General features: G+C 43.7%; 1 protein-coding gene across 1 annotated transcript in view; it reads right to left on the bottom strand.

The window, feature by feature from the left end:
* The window catches only part of LOC126365889 (uncharacterized), a 103,311-nt gene that overhangs the window by 58,424 nt on the left and 23,836 nt on the right, over nt 1–21,051 (bottom strand). The window contains exons 2-3 of the mRNA XM_050008602.1: nt 19,539–19,653; nt 1,354–1,521 (exon numbers count right to left, since the gene is read on the bottom strand). Of these exons, the coding sequence (XP_049864559.1) occupies nt 1,354–1,521; nt 19,539–19,653 (283 nt within the window). The remainder of the gene's footprint in view (nt 1–1,353; nt 1,522–19,538; nt 19,654–21,051) is intronic.

Below are 21,051 nucleotides of genomic sequence, written 5' to 3'. Positions count from 1 at the left end.
TTCTCATCGAGCAGAGACATAAGACGATAGAATGGGGTGAAAGAGATATATAAGAGGTAGATAGGTTAGAGGAAGAGAAATAGAACGGTAAAATTCGAAGCTGTGATGGAGAGGAGAAAGTAAGAGATGGGAGGGGCACAAGAATGGTGGCTATACCGTCCCTAATATGTAAGTTTTGAGTTCCCTCTTGAATGTTGAGTAGTTCTGGATAAGACGCAGATCACAGGGGAGCGCGTTCCATAGTCGTATGGCTGAGATGGAGAATGACACGGAGAAAGATTTTGTGTTATGTAAAGGTACAGCCAAGATGATAGACGTATCCGATCTGGTGTTGCGATTGTGGAATGATGATAGGTGTTTAATGTGAGAAGATAAGTATTGGGGGCACCAGTGGCTAAGAAATCGATGAAGTAAGCACATCGTGTGGAGATCGCGTGCCGTATGTGGGCGTATCCAACCTAGCTGGGAGTATGAAGGACTGATATGATCATACAACCGAATATTGCACACGTATCTAACGCAAGCATTCATCACTAGCTCGAGGCATCTAGAATTTTCACTATTTGTGCCGTGTTGAACTACATCGCAGTAGTAAAGATTAGGCAAGACTAGTGTTTGGACTAATTTTTGTTTAACATGGGTTGGAAATATTTTCTGAATTTTTGAATTGCATGTAGGGAGGAGAGCGATTTCCGGCAAGCTGTGACTGTTTGTTCTTCCCTGTTTAGGTGTTCATCCAAGATTATTCCAAGGTCTTTTACTGTTTTTTGGTATGGTAGTTGGGTACCATTGAGGAGTATTTTAGGGACTGTTTCGCGAAAGTACCGGCTGATAAACTTTGGATGAGATATAAGTATGACCTGGGATTTCTTGGGGTTTAGTTTCAGACCTAGGTTCTGTGCCCATCGAGAAACAGAGCAAAGATCTGCGTTCATACTCGCTACTGCGCCAGCAATGTTTTTGGGGCTTGCACTTATGTACAGTTGGATGTCGTCGGCATAAAGATGGTAGTTGCAGAGTGAATCACTTAGAAACTGGTCTTTTGTCCATGTTACCTGTACTGTTTTTTTTGTTTGTTTTTACAACTTCTGAAATAGTAGCACTAGGCAGAATAGTTATCTTGTAAGCAAATTCACTTAATTTGGCCACGGCCAGAAAATACTCTGTGTTCGCGAGCTACTGATTCAGGACTATGGGAAAGCTGCATTGTGGACGGAAGGTGCGACTTGAATACTCCAGACCAGATGTGCAGACGATCGTTGAGAACTGGTCCGCTCCGACAAACCTGAGCTTGTAAAGGGCCGTTTAGACAGTAGCAGGTGCAGAGCACGGGTGGTTGGCTGGGCTACTCACAGAGCAGAACGATGTGGAGGGGCAGGCGGCGGCCAAGGAAGATGACGAGCGCCTGTGCGTGCCAGAAGTTGTCCACGTCCTCCAGGCTGTACGACATCCCCTCCACCACCAGGCCGTGCAGCGCAGCCGCCAGCCACACGTAGGGCAGCCGGCCGCCGTTCCTCAGCGCTGCAACCACAGACGCCCGCTTACTCACTACAGGCTACTCTCAAAGGTATCACTGCATGGTGGCGGTTCTTCTACATCTACATAAATACTCCGAAATCCACCATACAGTGCGTGGCGGAGGGTACCTCGTACCACAACTAGCGGGAACTGTAGCATTGATGGAGTGTTGGGCGATTATTCATAAATATGTACTCATATTTTTAAACGTGTTAATCCACGATCTATGTAATATACGAACATAGCGTTTAATAAAATTTCATTGCACTAACGGAAGCACTAACAAAAGCTACGAGTTTATATCTTTGAATCATTAACTCGTCTACATTATAAACATTACTCGTGACTCTAACAGTACCTCGCTGTTCATTTTATTTGCTTCATTCACATAACGAGGAGAATCACTATTTACGAGTAGTAAGACCAATCAGAAGAAAACTGAAATACAAAGTTATAAAAAAAGATTGCATCACCTTGGTCCCGTGAGTTCTTGAACCCGTACAGAAAATTGGAATAGAGATCAACATAAACATCATTTCCGCCTTTCTATTGCTTATAAAAACCACACATTGCATGTTGTACCACCATACAGCGAGACCATCAGAGGTGGTGGTCCAGATTGCTGTACACACCGGTACGTCTCAATACCCAGAAGCACATCCTCGTGCATTGATGCATGTCTGTATTCATCATGACATATTATCCACAAGTTCATCAAAGTTCTGTCGGTCCAGATTGTCCCGCTCCTCAACGGCGATTCGGCGTAGATCCCTCAGAGTGGTTGGTGGGTCGCGTCGTCCATAAGCAGCCCTTTTCAATCTATCCCAGGCATGTTCGATAGGCTTCATGTCTGGAGAACATGCTGGCCACTCTAGTCGAGCGATGTCGTTATCCTGAAGGAAGTCATTCACAAGATGTACACGATTGGGGCGAGAATTGTCTTCCATCAAAACATTGCCTCGCGAATATGGTTGCACTGCCGGTCGGAGGATGGCATTCAAGTAACCTGCAGCCATTACGGCGCCTTTAAGGACCACCAGCGGCGTACGCCGGCTCCACATAATGCCGCCCCAAAACAGCAGAGAACCTCCATCTTGCTGCACTCGCTGGACGGTGTGTCTAAGGCGTTCAGCCTGACTGGGTTGCCTCCAGACACATATCCGACGATTGTCTGGTTGAAGAAATATGCGACACTCATCGGTGAAGAGAACGTGATGCCAATCCTGAGCGGTCCATTCGACATGTTGTTGGGCCCATCTGTACCGCGCTGCATGGTGACATGGTAGCAAAGATGGACCTCGCCATGGACGTCGGGAGTGAAGTTGCGCATCATGCAGCCTGTTACGCACAGTTTGATTTGTAACATGTAACACGTAACGTTATTCAGCATGGTGGCGTTGCTGTCGGGGTTCCTCCAAGCCATAATCCATAGGTAGCGGTCATCCACTGCAGTAGCAGCGCTTGGGCGGCCGGAGCGAGGCATGTCATCGACAGTTTCTGTCTCTCTGTATCTCCTCCATGTTCGAACAGCATCGCTTCGGTTCACACCGAGACGCCTGGACAATTCCCTTGTTGAGAGCCCTTCCTGGCACAAATAACAATGCGGACTTGATTGAACCCTGTATTGATCATCTAGGCATGGTTGAACTACAGACGATACGAGCCGTGTACCTCCTTCCTGGTGGAAGGACTGGAACTGATCGACTCTCGGTCCCCCTCCGTTTAATAGGCGCTGCTCATGCATGGTTGTTTACATCTTTCGGAGCGTTTAGTGACATCTCTGACCAGTCAAAGGGGCTGTGTTTGTGATACAATATCCACAGTCCACCTATATTTTCAAGACTTCTGGGATCCGAAGTGATGCAAAACTTTCTTGATGTGTGTAACAATTTTGGAGCACTACTTACTTAGGTTGTGAATTCACCGCAGCTTCTTTCTACTAAGTTGTGAGTGTACGGCAACCATTTTTGTAGGTTTTTATTCATTTCTAAGACAACCTAAAACTTATTATAAATTATTACACTTCATATTAAAAAGTAAACCTTGTCACATTATAAATTGGAGAGTGTAACCTATGGACGGAACCAAATTTCCCGTGTTACTGCCTGTTTGAGAACATTTTTCTACGCAAGTGACATGTCATTTGGCAGCCTGGTAAGACCTTTAAAAATAGACCTAAATACAGTGAAAAAGAAATAGGTTGTTTTTCCATCAAAAGAAAAACAATACAGATATTCCTCCGCAACAGAAATAAATTTCTGAATCTCGTTCCAGTTTCAAACATTAAAATAAGAAAGTATTTATTTACATTTAAGGTAATTCCTGAGATGTTTAAAGATTTTAGGGTAACCAGGAACAACTACACCTACTGCATTACTCTAGTTTCAATAAAAACGTGTTATCAATTAAAATCAGAGGAAAGAATGAAAATATATGTAAAATATCTGTGATTATCTACTTTTTAAGATTGTAGTATACAAATTATTTCACTTGCTGTTGGAGAAAGTGAAACAGAAATACAAAAAATATTACTTAATGCTATACTGAGTTGTTAAACATAAGACACTGTTAAGCTGCCTAACTTGTACACTATACGTGCAGAAAACTCACGAGCAAGTACTTAAATTATATAATGTTTGCCACGATTCTAGTTCAAAATTGATAAAGACAGTCAAAATTTTTATGTATGCAACTGGAATGGAAAACAATTTGGATTCATAGGAAGTAGAAATCATGGAGTGACTTGTGTTCAATTACTGATGACAGCAACAATGCCGGCCGCTGTGGCCGAGCGGTTCTAGGCGCTTCAGTCTGGACCCGCGCGACAGCTACGGTCGCAGGTTCGAATCCTACTCGGGCATGGATGTGTGTGTTGTCCTTAGGTTAGTTAGGTTTAAGTAGTTCTAAGTTCTAGGGAACTGATGAGCTCAGATGTTAAGTCCCATAGTTCTCAGAGCCATTTGAACCAGCACCAATTTGAACTGAAATATTCATCACTCATACCGTACCACTTAAAAATATTTGCATCAAGCTGTGAGCCATATGAGATTTATTATTTGTTTATGTGCAAGTAATTTGCTTAGGTTTTTTAATTGTATTAGAGGGGTTGGAAAGTAACGTCGTTTTATAGATTAAATTCAAACAAGTAAATTGTTAACAAGTTTTGATTTTTAATCAATGATGTAATCATCCTCATTATGGACAACCTCGTACCACAGTGTGCAAATTTTCACTGACATGTTGATAAAAATCAACTGGTTTTTGAGAAAAATATCTTAGAGATGGCATTTTGGACATCATGCAAATTTTCATATTTTTTCCCACTTAGAAAATGTTGTTGCTATCACAATAAATGTAAATACGATGGCGCAATATCGGGAAAATATTGTGGGTGAGACGATACCTGCCACCCAGTTTTCCAGAGTTCGTCTTGCCCAGAGAGGTCTTGGATTATCGTGTTGCAGAATCTCACCTTTTCTGCTGAAATGCACTTTTCAAGTAGAGATTAATTTACTCAGTCCACTTGTTCAGAGTTAAGATCTGCATTATGATACCTCCACCGGTGGCCATTTTGACCGACTTACGGCACCAGAGGCCCAGCACGAAGGAAAAGTCGGACCTCATAGAGAGAGCGCCGGAGATGCTCTCTGCAGACACGAAGGGGGTAGCCTGGCGGATGGCCTAACCTTGCTTAAGAAAGGACACCTTGCGAAAAGGCTGGCGGACAATGCGAACGTAGAGATAACTTAGGAACCCCTGAAAGTACTGGGATGTAGCGGATAGACAAAGCGCCAAGAATTCGAACAGGGAGTATTGTGAAAGTAAAGAACTGCAGAAGAAGTCAGTGTGCTTAAAGAAAGGTTTTCTGGACACTAACGAGGTTACTGTATAAATCGCGAAGGACAGAAGATTCGTTGGAGAGCCACGAACTATTAGACCAAATCTGAATGTGTTCCGTAGCAGCAAAGAAAAGTTTATGTATTTTCAGCCCTCCTGTTTCACACCCACTTGTGGCATGATCACGAGAGGTTGTGACATTGATGTATGCGTGAATAAAAAATGGCAAAGGATTCCTGTAAGAGCACCCCACCACCCTGTTTGACAACACCCTTGGTGGCACTCACCCAACTTTATTGAGAACTCTGCAAAATGTACCTGTACTGAGGCACCCTGTGAGTAGTCCAAGCCACCTGCTCGTAGGCAACCCTTCAACACACCTTCAATCCCAGATGCCTGCTTCTAGGCGCCTAGGACTATTTCAGAGGTTGTCTCAGCACAACTATAGTTTTAAAATTCTCAAGAAACGTGGTGGGTGCGACCGTGTGTGTTGTCATATGGGGGGTGGGGGGAGTCTTAGATGGACGCTGTGTAGCTTTTCACATATGTGTCAGAGTTGCACCCCCTTGTGATGACGCCTCAGAAGGGCGTGAAACAGGAAGATTGGAAATACATAAACATTCTTTGCTGCTTCTGATCACATTCATATTTTTTCTAATGGTTTTTAACGGTCTGTAGTGGTTCGAACCGGTAAACGAGAGCAAAAGTTGCGGTCGCACTGCGATCCAAAGCAATGTGAGTACATTCAGTGGGAATGGAGCCTCACAATGTTCTTAGAGAAAGGATGAAACGTGTGGAATGTGCCAGCACTGTCATAGATAGTCAAGAACATTTCCGCAGTGTCATAGGTAGTCAAGAACATCGTCCTCTTGCTCATCGCACTGTGAACTGTTGTTTTCGACCAGGACATCTATTGGAATTAATACCCAGAGGGAAGAAGTTGTTCCATTGATACCTTTATGCCCCCCCCCCCCCTTCCCCTGGCCTTTTCGTGTTGATTTCGAGTGGCACTGTGTCCGAAGTATTTTCCTCGGTCACCCATCAGAAAAGTGTGTAATTTCAACGATGGGTGTCGCGATTCTGCCATCCTTCACATACGCGTCGTTAGACGAGGTTATGAAGACCTTCACATCGTCTGATACGTTCACGGTGGCGTTGGGCAGAGTTATGATGAAATTTGGTGCTCATGTGACGACGTTTATTCACATCACTAGTCACATGAACTTCTGAGTTCTGGAATTGTTTTCGCACGTGTCGACACCTTGCTGTTTGAAGCGACGTCGAGCACGAGGGTGACATCGCACGCAGGGCGCCACGCTTACAGAGGAAGTTCGCATCCAACTTTGAGCCAAATTTCAAGCTTCTGCGTCGCATTGGGAGACAATTACGGGGTTTCAAAAAAGTGATCTTTTATTTGTGTTGTGCAATACAGTTGACGGCTGTCAGAATATCGACTGGCGCTCGGTTAAAGGCGACATTCAAACACACCGGATCATTTTTTTACTTTTTCTTGAAAAAATAGTTTTATGGGTTCATACTTTTCTCACTTCTTTGGAAGATTAAATTAAAGTTATGGATAAAGGACACTGTTCCTAATGTGATGTTCATGAATTTTACATTCATTTTAAAACTGTTAGTTCTCAAAAAAGTTTTGATGCATATTGATTAAAATAAGTTAGTAGGTTGTGGTGTCATTCAGAAGTTGACTTCAACTGAAGTAATCGTTTTATGGTAATACTTTATAAAACATTGTCGTGTTATTACAAACACACTCCGTCCCACAGGAAAGGCGACTGACGTGAAATAAAATAAAAGTCATTGTTAATTTTTAGGTTAATTGAAATTTTTTATTCAAATCAGTGTCCTTGTCGGTCAATACACAATTCTAAGCACTGGAAAAATGTTCTAAACTGTTGTGCTACTCAAGCTTTGAAACTACCTGCAGTATCATAGTTATAGCTTTCTGGAGATCTGAAACCGTACCGAAACGCTTCCCTTTTACTCCATTATTCAGTTTTGGAAATTACCAGAAGCCGCCTGTAGACAATGAGAAGAATGCGGAGGGTCTTCAAATTGTTGTTGTTGTGGTCTTCAGTCCTGAGCCTGGTTTGATGCAGCTCTCCCTGCTACTCTATCCTGTGCAAGCTTCTTCATCTCCCAGTACTTACTGCAACCTACATCCTTCTGAATCTGCTTAGTGTACTCATCTCTTGGTCTCCATCTACGATTTTTACCCTCCACGCTGCCCTCCAATACTAAATTTGTGATCCCTTGATGCCTCAGAACACGTCCTACCAACCGGTCCCTCCTTCTTGTCAAGTTGTGCCACAAACTCTTCTTCTCCCCAATTCTATTGAATACCTCCTCATTAGTTATGTGATCTACCCATCTAATCTTCAGCATTCTGCTGTAGCACCACATTTCGAAAGCTTCTAATCTCCTCTTGTCCAAACTACTTATCGTCCATTTTTCACTTCCATACATAGCTACACTCCATACAAATACTTTCAGAAACGACTTCCTAACACTTAAATATATACTCGATGTTAACAAATTCCTCTTCTTCAGATACGCTTTCCTTGCCATTGCCAGTCTACATTTTATGTCCTCTCTATTTCGACCATCATCAGTTATTTTGTTCCCCAAATAGCAAAACTCCTTTACTACTTTAAGTGTCTCATTTCCTAATCTAATTCTCTCAGCATCACCCGACTTGATTCGACTACATTCCATTATCCTCGTTTTGCTTTTGTTGATACTCATCTTACATACTCCTTTCAAGACACTGTCCATTCCATTCAACTGCTCTTCCAAGTCCTTTGCTGTCTCTGACAGAATTACAATGTCATCGGCGAACCTCAAAGTTTTTAATTCTTCTCCGAATTTTTCTTTTGTTTCCTTTAGTGCTTGCTCAATATACAGATTGAATAACATCGGGGAGAGGCTACAACTCTGTCTCACTCCCTTACCCACCGCAGCTTCCCTTTCATGCCCCTCGACTCTTATAACTGCCATCTGGTTTCTGTACAAATTGTAAATAACCTTTCGCTCCCTGTATTTTACCCCTGCCACCTTTAGAATTTGAAAGAGAATATTCCAGTCATCATTTTCAAAAGCTTTCTCTAAGTCTACAAATGCTAGAAACGTAGGTCTGCCTTTCCTTAATCTATTTTCTAAGATCAGTCGTAAGGTCAGTATTGCCTCACGTGTTCCAGTATTTCTACGGAATCCAAACTGATCTTCCCCGAGGTCCGCTTCTACCAGTTTTTCCATTCGTCTGTAAGGAATTCGTGTTAATATTTTGCAGCTGCGACTTATTAAACTGATGGTTCGGTAATTTTCACATCTGTCAACACCTGCTTTCTTTGGGATTGGAATTATTATATTCTTCTTGAAGTCTGAGGGAATTTCGCCTGTCTCATACATCTTGCTCACCAGGTGGTAGAGTTTTGTCAGAACTGGCTCCCCCAAGGCCGTCAGTAGTTACAATGGAATGTTGTCTACTCCCGGGGCCTTGTTTCGACTCAGGTCTTTCAGTGCTCTGTCAAACACTTCACGCAGAGTCGTATCTCCCATTTCATCTTCATCTACATCATCTTCCATTTCCATAATATTGTCCTCAAGTACATCACCCTTGTATAGACCCACTATATACTCCTTCCACCGTTCTGCTTTTCCTTCTTTGCTTTGACTGGGTTTCCATCTGAGCTCTTGATATTCATACAAGTGGCTCTCTTTTCTCCAAAGGTCTCTTTAATTTTCCTATAGACAGTATCTATCTTACCCCTAGTGAAATAAGCCTCTACATCCTTATATTTGTCCTCTAGCCATCCCTGCTTAGCCATTTTGCGATTCCTGTCGATCTCATTTTTGAGGTGTTTGTATTCATTTTTGCCTGCTTCATTTACTGCTTTTTTATATTTTCTTCTCTCATCAATTGAAATGAATAGTTCTTCTGTTACCCAAGGATTTCTACTAGCCCTCGTCCTTTTACCTATTTGATCCTCTGCTGCCTTCACTATTTCATCCCTCAAAGCTACCCATTCTTCCTCTACTGTATTTCTTTCCCCCATTCCTGTCAATTGTTCCCTTATGCTCTCCCTGAAACTCTGTACAACCTGTGGTTTAGTCAGTTTATCCAGGTCCCATCTCCTTAAATTCCCTCCTTTTTGCTGTTTCTTCAGTTTTAATCTACAGTTCATAACCAATAGATTATGGCCAGAGTCCACATCTGCCCTTGGAAATGTATTACAATTTAAAACCTGGTTCCTAAATCTCTGTCTTACCATTATATAATCTATCTGATACCTTCTAGTATCTCCAGGATTCTTCCATGTATACAACCTTCTTTTATGATTCTTGAACCAAGTGTTAGCTATGATTAAGTTATGCTCTGTGCAAAATTCTACCAGACGGCTTCCCCTTTCATTTCTTACCCCCAATCTATATTCGCCTACTAGATTTCCTTCTCTCCCTTCTCCTACTCTCGAATACGAATCACCCATGACTATTAAATTTTCGTCTCCCTTCACTACCTGAATAATTTCTTTTATCTCATCATACATTTCATCAATTTATTCATCATCTGCAGAGCTAGTTGGCATACCACGGTATATTTTTGAGCCAAGAAATCGCGTACGATCTTGCTTTTGTGCGCCATTGCAATGTCGTACAACTAACACCACTCTTCTTTATTCCTTTATTCAAGTAGAACACGAACAGTCCTGTCTCATAAACAATTTAAAACAATCAAGTAGTAATCCACATTCATCATTTGACATTCTGAGGCGAATCATTTATGGATAATTCCTTTTGAATCAAAGAAAAGAATGAGTATTGTCTTGACACGGCTTTTCTGCGCGCGCTCCGTTTTCGTTCTCGGACATTCTGGACCTTTCCATTCCCAGTTTTGGTCGTTTGTATGTGGCTCGTGCTGAAAATGCCATGCTTCATCACTTGTTACGAAGCAAGGCATATAGTTAGGTCCCTACCGTCTGATCTTTTCACGTTTTTGCAGTGTTCCGCTTTGTAATTTTTTTGATCGTCATTTAGTGACTGGGGCACAAACTTCAGTTAGAATGCGAAGCACAATTGTTTTAGGAATAGCGTTGTGCTCCTCAGTTAATCTTGTAGATGCACACGAAGAATTTCAGCAGCTTTTTGAACATTTTCTTCGACTCTAACTGTCGATGGTACTCCTGGACGTGGATCATCTTCAGTGCTCTCTTTAACAGTACGGAACGTTGCATACCACTGAAAAACGTTTTTACGACTCATGCTTCACTACGATAAAAGGTCTGTATCATTTCAAAAATGTCCATAGCACTTTTATCCAATTTAAAACAAAACTTAACGTTTGCACACTTCTCCATTGCTTCCTTCACAACCAACATCTGTTAATGTTTCGGTTATTACGAGCAGTCTTTGATGCTAGCGCTGTTAATTTTAAGATGAAAGGTAGCCGAAGTACCACGCATAATGCATCCGTTCACTGATGGAGTTTGTAGTTAGGCGAACAAGAAACTGTTACTTTTACTGTGGGACAGACTATATTTTACCCATTTTCATTACATAAATATGTACAAATTTTGTGTGTTGATATCACATAAAAATCCACGCTCTAGTTATGAGTCTACCGTTGTGGGAGTACACAGGCAGGCTGTCTGTGTCAGAGTCAGAACACAGTCTGTTTACTCCCAGACGATAGGCTCATGACCACTGGAAAATACCATTTGCCGCAGACGGTTGTTGTGATCGAAAGCAGAAGTGCATCTGGTTCTGTTGCACTGACGGAAAAAGTCGCAATACCAAAAAGGAATTGTGTGACGTAAACGAAAGTTGCTGGCGTGTTTCTATAACTGAAAGAGATGATATCTATTCAGATTTCGTGCCAGTCGCATGACAGTGGTGCACGTAGCGGCACTATAAGGATGCAAATGAGGTTTGCTTTAAATACACGCTGTAACGTTCGTGAGCGTTTGTTGCCTTTGAGAGCGGATGCGGTGAGTTAATGTTAGTCAAGAATACCTTTACGGCGCGAAAGACGACATTATGAACAACTCACTGAGTTTAAACGAGGTCGTGTAATAGGGCTACAAGAAGGTGGATGTTCCTTCTATGGTACTGCAGAAAGACTGGGAAGGAATTTAGCTATTCAACATGACTGCACCGCAGCAGTCACGAGAATGTACTGGCGCAAGAAGACCGAGCTCCGAGTGTTCAGGGGGCGAAACCCGCGGGGAAGAGCGCCGTGTTCAGTGTATTGCTATGGCGCATTGTACAGCATCTGCATCAACATTCTGAGCGGTAGTTGGCAGCTCCGAGTCAGACACCATTCCACTGATCTCCAAACTACCGCCATTTTCAACGTCAGTGATGTCAAACAAGAGTCCATTGGAGGCCAGGGCGGAGGTCTTTTGTGGTTTTTGGTTGCATCTGGTTCTGCCTCGGTGCCAGTGATGGCCGTCTGTGGGTAGAAGGAGGCCAGATGAATATCTGCACCTAACCTGTCGCGTGCTAGACACACTGTAGCTACACCTTGTGTCAGGGTGTGATTTCGTATGAAAGAAGGAGCTCTCTCGCGGTTACCCCACGCACTCTGACTTCAAAATTGTACATCACTCTGGTGATTCGACCTATTGTGCTGCCATTCATGAACAGCATTCTACTGGGTGTTTTCCAACAGGATAACGTTCTCTTACATACCATCGCTGTAACTCTACACGATCTATAGAGTGTCGACATATTGCCTTGGTCTGCTCGATCTCCAGATCTGTCTCCAGTGGAGTACATATGGGACATCATCAGACAACAATTCCAACCTCATCCACAACCCGCATTAACCGTCTCTATATCGACCGACCAAGTGCAGCAGGTATGAAACTCTATCCCGCAAACTGACATCCGACATCAGTGCCACACAATGCTCGAACGTCTGCATGATTGCATTCAACATTCAGGCAGTTACACGGCTTATTGATGTGCCACGATCTCACATTCGCAATGAGTTATCTCGCGCTTACATTAATTTGTGACCTTGCAATATTAAACTATCTGGCAGGTTAAAACTGTATGCCGGACCGAGACTCGAACTCGGAACCTTTGCCTTTCGCGGGCAAGTGCTCTACCCACTGAGCTACCCAAGCACGACTCACGTCCCGTCCTCACAGCTTTATCATATCAGCGCACACTCCGCTGCAGAGTGAAAATCTCATTCTGGAAACATCCCCCAGGCTGTGGCTAAGCTATGTCTCCGCAATATCCTTCCTTTCAGGAGTGCTAGTTCTGCAAGGTTCGCAGGAGAGCTTCTGTAAAGTTTGGAAGGTAGGAGACGAGGTACTGGCAGAAGTAAAGCTGTGAGGACGGGACGTGAGTCGTGCTTGGGTAGCTCAGTTGGTAGAGCACTTGCCAGCGAAAGGCAAAAGTCCCGAGTTCGAGTTTCGGTCCGGCACACAGTTTTAATCTGCCAGAAAGTTTCATATCAGCGCACACTCCGCTGCAGAGTGAAAATCTCATTCTTGCAATATTAGTCACTTAAATACATTACCTAGAGAAATGTATTTCCGAAATATTCTACATGAACAATTTTTTGGTGTTGTGATTTTTTTTACACCAATGTGTTTGATTCCATGTAACTACTGCAGTTGCAGAACCTATACTATCACATTCCACATGCTGGACAAGAAGTTAACGGGATTGTAGTACCCCAGATTTTTCGAAGTTGCCGAATTGAGGTTCGACGTTGTACACGAGGCATCTATCATTACAGTAAGTAACATTAATGAATGGAATTATGCAAATTAATCCATATTTATGCTGATTTCGTCAATGCAATCAGGAATCGAGACGTTGACATTGAAAAAGCATGTAACTAAAAAAATTGAAAATCAATTTTTTTGCTCATAAGATATTAAGGATCCAGGCCAGAAACATCTTGAAGCCAGTCAGCTGCTAAACTAAACTAAACTCCTCTCGAACAGACCATGAAGGCCCAACGGTACCGACCGGCCGCCGTGTCATGCTCAGCCCATAGGCGTCACTGGACATGTGGTCAGCACACCGCACTTCTGGCCGTATTTCAGTTTCCGAGACTGGAGCCGCTACTTCTCAATCGAGTAGCTCCTCAGTTTGCCAACAGCGCTCGGCAGACCGGATGGTCACCCATCCAAGTACTAGCCCAGCCCGACAGCTTAATTTCGGTGATATAACGGGAACCGGTCTTACCACTGCGGCTAGGCCGTTGGACATTCAGCTGCTAGATGGAAGAATTTATATCTGCAGCTATCCATGATTTGCATTTGGGTAAGTGTGAGGTCATTGGCACAGAGGAGGCAGTTAAGCTCATGTCACAGAACAAAACTCTGGCAGTGTGAAGTCTTTACGTTTCTCATTTGTTAGCTCTTGGTTGTGTTTTGGTAATTTGATTACGTAGACACTTCTTATTATCATGTAAAGTAACTGTCTCTTTGCGGCTATGATCCTCAACAAATGGTGGTTTCTTGTCTTTTGCAAGGTTACATACAAGTGTCAGTACAAGAGTCGAGACGTAAAAGAATTCGATAAACTGGAATTGTAGAGTCAGTTTTTGAGAAAAACACTGGAAAATCACGGTAATTTTCTTTTTGGGCTAATACACCACGGGGCAACGAAGAGCAAACGGCCGTGCGCTGATGAAATCAATCTCAATTCTCAGGAATATAGATGTCAGTCAACTGTACTTTACCAAGAAACTTAGTTTCCTTCATAATACTTTACATTTTTTAGGATCCTCTAATGATGCCTCTCATAAATCCGATAGAGAGCTGCCAACTGATCGAAAGTTTGATGAAAATAAAGAAGGAAGGTAGTCCATTACATTCGACGGGCTGGAAACATGGGAGCAGATAAAGATCAAGAGAAGAGAAAATTCCTCGCGCTACATTATTAATATTGGACTTTTTTAACTTCTCAGGAACATCGATTACAGAGCCTAAGAAAATAGATTTGTTACTCGTTTTTTAATTTTTAGATGAAAAATCACTCATTTTACAGAAACCTTTGCGCTTCAATTTAGCAAGCATAACTTGCTCGCACCATTTAACGTTTTACTGTCGACATCATGCTCTCATTTAACCGATATTACTTGTGTTCCATTGTTTCACAGGTGTTTTGTATGTTCCTCTATCAGTTTATACAAATAAAAATACATAGTTGACAACCGTTTTTCGCTTCTTCTATAAAATCTACATTTTATGTCTTACATGATTTGCGCTGCGACGCCTCAATTACACACATCAAAAAAGGTTTTGTATCACCCCAGTTCCCAGAACTCCTGAAGATAGACTTTGACTGTGGATATTGTATCACAGACACAGTCCCTTTGACTGTTCAGAGATGTGACTAAACCCGCCCAAAAATGTAAACAACCATGCAAAAGCAGCGCCTATTAGATGGAAGCGGTCCGACAGCCGATCAGTTCCAGTCATTCTGCCAGGAAGGAGGTACACGGCTCGTGTTGCCTGTAGTTCAAGATGCCTAGACGATCAAAAGCACGGTTCGATCGCGTCCGCATTGTTACTTTGTGCTAGGAAGGGCTCTCAACAAGGGAAATGGTCAGGCGTCTCGGAGTGAACCTACGCGATGTTGTTTGGACATGGAGGAGATACAGAGAGACATGAAGTGTCGATGACATGTTTTCGGCCGTCCAAGGGCTACTACTGCAGTGGACGACCGCTACCTACGGATTATGGCTCGGAGGACTCCTGGCAGCAAAGCCACCATGTTGAATAATGCTTTTCGTGCAGCCATAGGGCGTCGTGTTACGTATCAAACTGTGCGCAAGAGACTGCATGATGCTGAACTTCACTCCCAACGTTCATGGCGAGGTCCATCTTTGCAACCACAAAATGGTTCAAAAGGTTCTAAGCACTATGGGACTTAACATCTGAGGTCATCAGTCCCCTAGACGTAGAACTACTCAGACGTAGCTAACCTAAAGACATCACACACATCCATGCCCGAGGCAGGATTCGAACCTGCGACCGCAGCAGCAGCGCGGTTCCGGTCTGAAGCGCCTAGAACCGCTCTCTCACAGCGGCCGGCGTTTTGCAACCACGATACCATGCGCGGTACAGATTAATGGGACCATTTTGGCTCATCAGGACCATCCCATGGTAAAACTTTTGTCCCCCTGTGATGATGCTGTGTACCAAGATGACACAGTTCGTATCGTCCAGGACTGGGTTTGTGAGCTCGAATATGAATTGTCGCATATCTCGTGACCAACACAGTCACCAAACCTCAATGTTATTGAGCCTTTTTAATGTATTTTGGAAAGAATGGCGTGTGGTTACTATCCACCCCCAACATCGTTATTTGAACTTGCTACTGTTTTGTAGGGAAAGTGATGTAACAGCCCTTGGAAAGCATACAAGGTCTTTATTTTATCCATCTTTATTTATCCATTCCGAGATCAATAGAATCTGTTTTGAATGCCAGCGGTTTTCCTTCACAGTATGGGACAAGGTAATGTTTCGTGTTTTTGGTGTTTCCATATTTTTGTCCACCCCTTGTACCTTGGAGGTTCTAAAATGTAAGAGCTTCCCAAAGTTAGGATCAAAGCAGGTCGATAAAACTCATGCAAAGGTGTAGCAGAGACGCTCGAAGACCTTGAATGTGAATCTTTGGAAGAAAGGCGATGTTGTTCCCACGAACCACTGTCTGGTAAATTTAGAGAAGCAGTATTCAAAGATGACGAAATAAATCTCGGGTGAACAACCTGGTATGAGTGTGCATGTTGTTGTTGTTGTTGTTGTGGTCTTCTGTTTACCCGTCAAGCTGCCCTCCAATACTAAATTTGTGATCCCTTGATGCCTCAGAACATGTCCTACCAACCGGTCCCTCCTTCTTGTCAAGTTGTGCCACAAACTCTTCTTCTCCCCAATTCTATTGAATACCTCCTCATTAGTTATGTGATCTACCCATCTAATCTTCAGCATTCTGCTGTAGCACCACATTTCGAAAGCTTCTAATCTCCTCTTGTCCAAACTACTTATCGTCCATTTTTCACTTCCATACATAGCTACACTCCATACAAATACTTTCAGAAATGACTTCCTAACACTTAAATATATACTCGATGTTAACAAATTCCTCTTCTTCAGATACGCTTTCCTTGCCATTGCCAGTCTACATTTTATATCCTCTCTACTTCGACCATCATCAGTTATTTTGTTCCCCAAATAGCAAAACTCCTTTACTACTTTAAGTGTCTCATTTCCTAATCTAATTCCCTCAGCATCACCCGAGTTAACTCGACTACATTTCATTATTCTCATTTTGCTTTTGTTGATGTTCATCTTATATCCTCCTTGCAAGACACTATCCAGTCCGTTCAACTGCTCTTCCAAGTCCTTTGCTGTCTCTGACAGAATTACAATGTCATCGGCGAACCTCAAAGTTTTTAATTCTTCTCCACGGATTTTAATACCTCCTCCGAATTTTTCTTTTGTTTCCTTTACTGCTTGCTCAATATACAGATTGAATAACATCGGGGAGAGGCTACAACCCTGTCTTACTCCCTTCCCAACCACTGCTTCCCATTCATGTCCCACAACTCTTATAACTGCCATCTGGTTTCTGTACAAATTGTAAATAGCCTTTCGCTCCCTGTATTTTGCCCCTGCCACCTTTAGAATTTGAAAGAGAATATTCCAGTCATCATTTTCAAAAGCTTTCTCTAAGTCTACAAATGCTAGAAACGTAGGTCTGCCTTTCCTTAATCTATTTTCTAAGATCAGCCTCACGTGTTCCAGTATTTCTACGGAATCCAAACTGATCTTCCCTGAGGTCCGCTTCTACCAGTTTTTCCATTCGTCTGTAAGGAATTCGTGTTAATATTTTGCAGCTGCGACATATTAAACTGATGGTTCGGTAATTTTCACATCTGTCAACACCTGTTTTCTTTGGGATTGGAATTATTATATTCTTCTTGAAGTCTGAGGGTATTTCGCCTGTTTCATACATCTTGCTCACCAGATGGTAGAGTTTTGTCAGGACTGGCTCTCCCAAGGCCGTCAGTAGTTCCAATGGAACTCCCGGGGCCTTTCAGGTCTTTCAGTGCTCTGTCAAACTCTTCACGCAGTATTGTATCTCCCATTTCATATAGGACACAATATTTCGGCAATCGACCACGTTGCCATCATCAGGTGCGCTGATGTACTGACCGGTGGGGGGCCGGCGCCATGTACATATAGGACAATCTCCCTCCCGCTCCTCCCTCAGGCGCTTCATATGAGTCGGTGCGGTCCGCGCCCCGCGCTCGGTCAAGGTATAGCGCCCGTTCTCCCGCCGTCTGGGCGCTTCGTCCTAGGTCTTCCGTTCAGGAGGGCCTGCCGGCACAGCTCTCGTTATTCTTCCCTCCTCCCCCCGAAGGCAGCGCACCTGATAATGGCAACGTGGTCGATTGCCGAAATATTGTGTCCTATGCACACTAATACCAGGCTGTCCATCAGAGACTTATTTTGTCATTTAGTACGCCTGGAGAAATTCAAGAATCGCAGTATTCAAAGATGACTGATTGGTTGGTTGTTTTGGGGAAGGAGACCAGACAGCGAGGTCATCGGTTTAGGGAAAGGACGGGGAAGGAAGTCGGCCGTGCCCTTTGAAAGGAACCATCCCGGCATTTTCCTGGAGCGATTTAGGGAAATCACGGAAAACCTAAATCTGGATGGCCGGACGCGGGATTGAACCGTCGTCCTCCCGAATGCGAGTCCAGTGTTTAACCACAGAAAGATGACTCAGCGACATGTCTAGCGTAAGGGTAGTGAGATTGAAACGAGGGAAACTACACCGCGTGCTGAGGAATACGGACGGGCATTTTTCTCTACTTCACTGGAAGGGGACACAAACTGAGATGAACAAGGTCATGGGATAGCAATATGCACATATACAGATGGTGTATCGCATACACAAGATAAAAAGGGCAATGCATTGGCGAAGCTGTCATTTGTACTCAGATGATCCATGTGAAAAGGTTTCCGACGTGATTGTGGCCGTTCAACGGGAATTAACATACTTTTAACGCGGAACGATACTTGGAGCTAGACGTACGAGACATTCCATTTCGGAAATAGTTAGGGAATTCAATTTTACGAGATCAACAGGGTCAAGAGTGTGCCAAGAATACGCAATATCAGGCATTATCTCTCACCAAGGACAACGCAGTGGCCGATAGCCTTCACTTAACGCCCGAGAGCAACCGCGTTCACATAGACTTTTCAACGCTAATAGACAAGGAAAACCGCGTGAAATAAGCGCAGAAATCAATGTGGGACGTAGGATGAACGTACCTGTTAGGACAGTGTGGTGAAATGTGGCCTATGGCAGCAGACGACCGACGCGAGTGCCTTTGTTAATAGCACGATATCGCCTGCAGCGCTGCTCCTGGGTTCGTGAACATGTCGGTTGTACCCTAGACTGTGGCCTGGTCAGATGTGTCCCGACTTCAGTTGGTAAGAGTTGGTCGTAGGGTTCGAGCGTGGCGCAGACGCTACAAAACCTTGGACCCAAGATGCCAATAAAGCACTGTGCATGTTGCTGGTGGCTTCATAATCGTGTGAGCTGTGCATACATGGAATGGACTGAGTGCTCTGGTCCATCTGAACCGACCATTGACTGAAGATGTTTATGTTCGGCTAATTGGAGACAATTTGCGGCCATTCATGGACTTCATGTTCCCAAACAATAATGGAATTTTTATGGATGATAATGTGCCACCTCATGGGACCATAATTGTTTGCGTTTGGTTTGAAGAACATTCTGGACAGTTCGAGTGAATGATTTGGGCACCCAGATCGTTTGACACGAATCCCATAGAACCTTTATGAGACATAAGCAAGAGGTTAATTCATGCAAAAAATACTGCTCCACCGGCAACAATTTCACACTTATGAACGGCTAGAGAGCCAGCATGGCTTAATGTTTCTGCAGGGTACCTCCAACGACTTGCTGAGACCGTATCACGTAGAGTTGCTTCAGTACGCCGGGCAAAAGGAAGTCCGACACAATATTAGGAGGTATCCCATGACTTTGTCATGTCAGTGAATAATAGCTAACGCTGCCACCAAGTCCTCTCTATCGCTCTGTGTAGAGTGACTTAAGGACTGTACTATTTACATATACTCGTCGGTATTCGTGAAACTTACCGTGTACCAAAGTGATGACTCCGCCGAGGATGTAAGACAGCTGAGAGAGCACGTACGTCGGCTGCGCCCTCCACATCGCCACTGGGTCATTCACCTTCACGAACCAGTCCCAGAACTGGAAAACACCAAGACAAAATTTAAAGCTTCCAAATCTTTCGTTTCATCCTCCTCAGTCTGATAACTTGTCTCATGTTGGTCCACTACGAGTTCCTCTTCGGTGCCAGGCTCTTCATCTCAGAGAACCCTTGTAACCCATGTCCTCAATTATATTCCAATCTTTCTCATCCTCTACAGGTTTTGCCCTCAAGTACCGAGGAAATTATTCCCTAATGTCTTAACAACGGGTCTATTGTCCTGTCCTTCTTCTCGTCAATGTTTTCCACTTGTTCCTTCGCCCGACGATTCTGTGCAGAACCTAGACATTCCTTATCTTATCAGTCCACCTAATTTTCAACATCCTACTATAGCATCCCATTTTAAAATCTTTGACTTTCTTCTTTTGCGATTTTCCCACAGTCCATGTTTCACTACCATACAATGCTGCGCTCCAAAATGTATTTTCATACATTTATGCCTCAGATTAAGGTCAGTATATGACACTAGTAGACTTTTTTGGCCGAGAATTTCCTCTTTGACCGTGCTTATACACTACGGCCATTAAAATTGCTGCACCACGAAGATGACGTGCTTCAGACGCGAAATTTAACCGACACAAAGAAGATGCTGTGATATGCAAATGATTAGATTTCCAGAGGATTCACACAAGGTTTGCGCCGGTGGCGATACCTACAACGTGCTGACATGAGGAACGTTTCCAACCGATTTCTCATTCACAAACAGCAGTTGACCGGCGTTGCCTGGTGAAACGTTGTTGTGATGCCTCGTGTAAGGAGGAGAAATGCGTACCATCACGTTTCCGACTTTGATAAAGGTCAGATTGTAGCCTATCGCGATTGCGGTTTATCGTACTGTGGGTTCAGGAGGGTAATACGGAACGCCGTGCTGGATCCTAACGGCCTCGTATCACTAGCAGTCGAGATGACAGGCATCTTATCCGCATGGCTGTAACGGATCGTGAAGCCACGTCTCGATCCCTCAGTCAACAGATGGGGACGTTTGCAACACAACAACCATCTGCACGAACAGTTCGACGACGTTTGCAGCAGCATGGACTATCAGCTCGGAGACCATGGCTGCGGTTACCATTGACGCTGCATCACAGGCAGGAGCGCCTACGATGGTGTACTCAACGACGAACCTGGCTGCACGAATGGCAAAACGTCATTGTGTCGGGTGAATCCAAGTTCTGTTTACATCATTATGATGGTCGCATCCGTGTTTGGCGACATCGAGGTGAACGCACATTGGAAGCGTGTATTCGTCATCGCCATACTGGCGTATCACCCTGCGTGATGGTATGGGGTTTCATTGGTTACGCGTCTTGGTCACCTCTTGTTCACACTGACGGCACTTTGAACAGTGGACGTTACATTTCAGATGTGTTACGACCCGT

The sequence above is a fragment of the Schistocerca gregaria genome, chromosome 4 (genome assembly GCF_023897955.1).
Source record: "Schistocerca gregaria isolate iqSchGreg1 chromosome 4, iqSchGreg1.2, whole genome shotgun sequence".
Classification (NCBI taxonomy): domain Eukaryota; kingdom Metazoa; phylum Arthropoda; class Insecta; order Orthoptera; family Acrididae; genus Schistocerca; species Schistocerca gregaria.
Note: the sequence above shows the minus strand (reverse complement) of the source record. Positions and strands in the feature narration are given on the sequence as shown.